At 38.0% G+C, this 6509-nt stretch overlaps 1 protein-coding gene across 1 annotated transcript; it reads left to right on the forward strand.

The window, feature by feature from the left end:
- Nucleotides 1-4230: 4230 nt before the first annotated feature.
- LOC102538250 (olfactory receptor 1L4-like) lies at nt 4231-5231 on the forward strand. Its single transcript, XM_006205542.2, has one exon. It carries the CDS (start codon nt 4257-4259, stop codon nt 5229-5231), a length of 975 nt encoding a protein of 324 aa, XP_006205604.3. The 5' UTR covers nt 4231-4256.
- The last annotated feature ends 1278 nt before the right edge of the window (nt 5232-6509 follow it).

A 6509-nucleotide genomic window follows, 5' to 3' on the forward strand; every position in this document is an offset into this window, starting at 1 on the left:
TTTACAAAAAATGAGATTCTTCTATATCCATTGTTCTGCAACTTGCTTTTGTCACTAAACAAAATCTCACAGGCAGTAGTGTAATGGTGACAACACAACTTGGCAATGTATGACTTTCACTCTGCCATCAGACTGCCTGCATTCAAATACCAGCCCCACCACTGGCTAACTAGGGGATCTAGTAAGTTGCTTAACTTTCTAAACTCTTATTTTTTTCATCTGTGAAGTATGGAGATAATAGTGCCTAACTCTTAGGATTTGGAAACAAGAAAATGATAGAGATGTGCAAGGCACTTAGCTCAGTGTGTGGCATATAAAATTTATTGAGTGCTACTAAATGTTGACTGACAATAGCTGTCTTATTTCTTTAGAGACTGAGATATTGAGTAATGCAAACTCACTATAAATTGTTTTAATAAATCAACTATTTCTGAAGATTTAGGTTGTTTCCTCTGTGGGTTGTTTTATTTCTTTTTTATTTGGCGTTATAAGCAATGCTACAATAAAAACGTGTGTATATATCTTTGTGCTACACATATGTGATTCTTTTTCATAGATAGATTTATGTGAGTGGAATTACTGGAAACAGAGATAAAGATTTTCACTTCAGATGGAGACGACCAAAAGGTCTACACTGATAACCCTCTCATCATCAGTGTATGTGAGGGGCTTACTTTCGTATGTTGAAAAAAATTTTTATTTACAATGTTAGGGAATTTTCCTCTACCCTTTTAAGGTTCTCACAGCAGGTCTACTAATCAAAACCAACATAAGACAAATTAATGGGAGAAAATCAAATGTAATTTTATTTCTATGGGAACTCCACATGCACCAGAGGGCCTAAGACACCACATGCCCAGAAGGTTAAAAGACAGAAAGGTAAAACGAGGTCTCTGTGCCATCCTGATCTACGGGTTGGGATAGGAGCCTGGGGGTCTCATGACCAGGAGGCTCATTCACAAAACAGTAAGAAGAACAGAGGTTGGCCACTAGATGTTTGCCCTGCCACACAGATGGGGCCACTTAGATAAAGTTTACCTCTGGCAATAACTCTTTCTCAATTTCATTTCTAGGTAGTTAAAGGGGGGGGCAGCAATTTCTCTTGAGCCCACAGGGTCTCACTTGTCTTTATTTATTTTTTTAAACATTTTTTTATTGAGTTATAGTCAGTTTACAATGTTGTGTCAATTTCCAGTACAGAGCACAATTTTTCAGTTATACATGAACATACATATATTTATTGTCACATTTTTTTTTTGCTGTGAGCTATCATAAGATCTTGTATATATTTCTCTGTGCTATACAGTATAGTCTTGTTTATCTATTCTGTATATGCCTGTCAGTATCTACAAATTTTGAATTCCCAGTTGCCTTTAGATCAAACTAATCTACATGACAAAATGGTACATCTTGGGGAAGTCTGTTCTGAACCTCTTACAATCTCATGGATAAGAATTGTAATTCAGTCTAGTTTCTATTTTCTGATTACCAGTGAGGTTGAACACCTTCTCATATGTTTTCTTTGGTCAGTGTGGTAAAGATATTTTCTGTGAGTCTATCCTTTCTATTTTAGCTTTCCTATGGTCACTTTTGGTGTAATGCTCACAATTTGGAGTACAGTATTTGGTCAATTCATGCCTCTACAGTTTATTTCTTGCTTGAGAGGCATCACCATTCTGAGACCTAAAATATATGCTCCTTCATCTTTAGCTAATTATTTTATGGTTTAAATATTTCTTTAAATTAAATTCTTTAAATTCTTTACATTTAGATTTTTCTTTTAAATTGTACATTGAGATGGGTTTTATTTCTATGTGTAAGTTAGAGACAAATCTAGCCTTCTTTTTTCCAAAGTTGGAGCCAATTGTCATCAGTATCAATTATTTAATAGTCTATCCTTTCTCCATTGCTGTGAAACACATCTTTATTATATGCTGAGTTCCATATAGATCTACATACATGTATAAATACAGGTGTACAGAATTCTTCATGTTGACCCACTGATTTGTTTTTGTCTCTGTGTACCATTACCTTATTGCTTTTCATTATTATGGACTATGTTTTGGGGTTAGAAAAGTTCTGTGTCATTATTCCATCTTTTCCAAGTTGCCTTGGCTTTCTCTGATCATTTACTCCTCTAGGTAAAATTTGAAAGACCTTCTCAAATCCCATTAAAAATTGCCCCGGGTGTTACTATTGGTGAATTGAATTTTATTGATTTGAGAACAGTTGACTTCTTTTCAGTTAATGAAAATATAAGTTCCATATAACATTGGGTACGTTTAATGCGTATAATATGATGATTTGATACATTTATATATTTCAAAGGAATTTACCACACTAGGGTTAATTAACACTTCCATCACTTCACATAGCTACCACTTTTATTTTTTGTGGGAGATCTACTCACTTAAGTAGAATCGTGGTTACCAGGGGCTGTGGGGTAAGAAAACTGGGAAGATATTTAAGGATATAAACTTGCAACCAACAGATGAACAAGCTTTGGAGATCTAATGCACAGCATAGTGATTATAAGTATTGTACTATACTGTATTATAAACCTCAGCGATGTTACAAGAATAGATCTTAATTGCTCCCACCACAAAAAAGAAATGATAGTTATGTGAACTGTTAGATGTGTTAGCTAATGCTGCGTTCTTAATCATATTGCAATATATAAATGGATCAAGCCAACATATTGTACACCTGAAACTTACATAATGTGACATATTAATGTTATCTCAATAAAATAAGTAAGAAATAAATAAATATATTCCCTCTTAGCAAATTGCAAGCATATAAGACTATATTGTTAATTTTAGTCACCATGCTGTACACTACATCCCTTCAACTTATTCATCTTATAACTGGAAGTTTGTACCTTTGACCCACGTCTCCCAATATCTCCCCACCTCCCAGGACCTGGCTCCCACCATAACATGCTGTTTCTATGAGTTTTTCCTTTTTAGATTAAGCCATTAAAAAAAAGGAAGTCCTGGCATTTATAACATGAATGGAACTTGAGGTCATTTTGTGAAATGAAAGAGTCAGACAGAGAAAGAAAACTATTGTATGATAAAACTGATATGTGGAATCTAAGAATTGACATCTTTAAATATTGAACCTTCCATTTTTAAGAATATTCCTAAAATTTATTCTATTTATTCACATCTTTTTCATCCTGTTACAGTTTCTTCAGCTAGGTCTTTTTGATTTCTTTGTTTCCCCTCTCAGGTATATCCTAAACATTTTTCACACTTTCTTGCCATTGTCAGTTAGAACTTTTTTCTTCAATACGTATTTCTACTACAGCAAAAGTATTAACATTTGTATATTTATTTTGTATCTGGCCACTTACTTGAAATCTTCACAAGATTAAAAAGTTTTCAGATGACAGTCCTGGATTTTTTAGATGTACAGTCATATTACTTAATGACAATTTCACCTTTTCTAGTGTTTATACCTCTTGTTTCTTTCATTTGGCTTTTCCATTACCTTAGACTACTGTCTGAGCAGTGTAACTTAAGAGTGGTTAACAGAGATCATTCTTGCCTAATCTTTTCCATGACATTGGTGAGAATTGGGCACTTACAAAGTTTTAATATCCTATAATATTGGAATGTTTAGAATGAGAACTTCATAGTTTCTTAATCAGAAAATTCAATATATTTAAAGGATAAAACTCACTAATACAGGCCATTCCTGATAGTATTCCCTCTTGGAGTTACATGCCTGAAACAAAAACTTAGAAATTAAGTATCCAGAACGTGTTAGCCAAGGGAAAAGCTTAAATAAATACTAAGTACATTTTCTTCTGAACTTAAGGTAGCCTCATCTGAGTTCTCTGGCTACCAAGCAGCATTGACTAAATCTGATGTTCACTTTTGTTCCATCCCCACTACCACCACCGCCACCACCACCTCTGGATGTATGAGTAGGAGAGGACCCTGATAAGAGGACCCCGGTCATGGGGACCGCTGTGTGAAAGCATCCTGATTCAAGGTGGGACCCAGCAGCCTCTTCTCCTGTGACAGAAAGAAAAAAGGGAGTGGGGAGGCTAGGGAACTGGTCAAGAAGCAACCTAAGAAAAATCTTTTGAAAGAGAATTGAGAAGAACTCAGACAAACTAGGCTACAAACAAGTTCCTAAGAACTCATGGGAAAACTTTAGTTTCTCAATTAGGACTCAGCGTGGAATTCTTTAACTTTCCCCTTGCTGGAAGCCGTCTTGATCAAATTGCCCTTCACATCTCTCCCATGGCTTCTCCACACCCCGTCCGGGACGAGGTCAAGGACATGGAGACACAGAACTACAGCAGCAGCACCTCGGGATTTATCCTTCTTGGCATCTCTTCCAACCCTCAGCTGCAGAAGCCCCTCTTTGCTGTCTTCCTCACCATGTACCTGGTCACCCTGGTGGGGAATGCACTCATCATCCTGGCCATACACTCTGACTCCCGGCTCCACACCCCTATGTACTTTTTTCTCAGCAGCCTGTCCTTCATGGACATCTGCTTTACAACAAACATTGAGCCCAAGATGCTGGTGAACTTACTCTCAGACACAAAGTCTATCTCCTATGTGGGCTGCCTGGTCCAGATGTACTTCTTCATGGCCTTTGGAAACACTGACAGCTACCTGCTGGCCTCTATGGCCATAGATCGGCTGGTAGCCATCTGCAACCCCTTTCGATACAATGTGGTGATGAGCCCACGGCGTTGCCTCCTCATGCTGCTGGGATCTTGCACCATCTCTCACCTGCACTCCCTGCTGTATGTACTAGTCATCTCCCGCCTGTCTTTCTGTGCCTCCCATGTCATCAAGCACTTCTTTTGTGATACCCAGCCTGTGCTAAAGCTGTCCTGCTCTGACACCTCCTCCAGTCAGATTCTGATCATGACTGAGACCCTGACTGTCATTGCAACCCCATTCTTGTGCATTCTCTTCTCCTACCTGCGTATCATCATCACTGTGCTCAAAATTCCGTCTGCAGCCGGGAAGTGGAAGGCCTTCTCTACCTGTGGCTCCCACCTCTCCGTAGTGGTTTTGTTCTATGGGAGTATCAGCTATGTCTATTTTAGGCCCCTGTCCATGTACTCAGTGGTGAAGGACCGGGTAGCCACAGTTATGTACACAATAGTGACCCCCATGCTGAACCCATTCATCTACAGCCTGAGGAACAAAGATATGAAGAGGGGTTTGAGGAAATTAAGGGTCAGAATTCACTCATAGAAAGAACAAGATATAATGTCATCACTGGGAGATGACTGAAGAGATGAACAGATTATCCTTTCTTCCTACCCGGTTTCCACATGGTACTCAAAGAGGTGATAAAACTGGTGCTGAGTCACAGTGAGAGCATTGACCTGGAAACCAGATCACTTGGACTCTATCAATGATTTGACCAGATATATGTTCAGTCCCAGGCTAGTTACTGCTAGGAATTTGGATTTCAGGAACACAATTTCTGCATCCACATAGAGAGGGAAAGTTGTCTCCAAATAACTCCTCCATAAGCTTGACAATGGTCAGTGCCCAAGGAACTATAAAATTCTATTCGTTTTATAGGACATTACATGGGATTAATAGAGTGTTGGGAAAGACTTCTTGAATTGTCCTTAAAGATGGCTTGAATTTTGACAGACAAAAGTTAAAAAGACAATTAAATGGACAGAGTATTTCAAATAGTTAAAACCATCCTAGTAGGTAGAGGCAATAATCAATGGAAGCTGTTTGAGAGGCAGTGAAAAGCCCTGTGGGGCTTTAATTTGAGAGCAGGGGGAATAGGACAAGAGAACTAAAAGAATCTACAAAGCAGATTCACTCTCCCACCAACACCAAAGTGTCATCACCATGTGAATTCTCAGTACTCATCTCCTTTTCCTTTCCTTCCTAATTCTTCTTTTCTCCACATGTCCAGAATCCTCACTTAAATGCCATTTACATCCTGGAAAAAGCAACTTGTATCAGTCAGGATAAGCTACGTTATGCTATGGGAACAAATAACCTCAAAATCTTTGGATCTTAGAAGTAAACGTTTATTCTTTACTCACACTGCCCTTCCACTATACAAAAGTGTAGGGTCCTGCTCTATTAAAACATTCACAAACCAATGCTGATGGAGCAGTCGCCACGGTAAACACTAATCATCACTCTGTCTGAAACTGAGAAAGACTCTTGAAGGTTTTGCACAGGCAATTAAATACTCTGTCCAGAAGTGAATCACACCACGTCACCACAACTCATTATCCACAATTAATTTCATGACCCCATCAAACACAAGGCAGTCAAAAGGCACCATCCAACAAGGTATCTGTAAAAATGAGAGCCAGAAGTTATTTGGTGAACTGCATTAATGCACACCCATAATCCTAATAACATATAAATATAGACGTTGCCTGATCAATCCTTGTCTGATTATTTTATTGTTAATAACAATAGTAACTTAAGATATATACTATCTCTCTGGATTCTTTTGCCTCAACTATTTCTTTTTTTCTAAGCAATTAT

The sequence above is a fragment of the Vicugna pacos genome, chromosome 4 (genome assembly GCF_048564905.1).
Source record: "Vicugna pacos chromosome 4, VicPac4, whole genome shotgun sequence".
Lineage (NCBI taxonomy): Eukaryota > Metazoa > Chordata > Mammalia > Artiodactyla > Camelidae > Vicugna > Vicugna pacos.

Bases quoted from the DNA above. Each gene is read 5' to 3' on its own strand.
- LOC102538250 (XM_006205542.2), top strand. From the start codon at position 4,257: ATGGCTTCTCCACACCCCGTCCGGGACGAGGTCAAGGACATGGAGACA.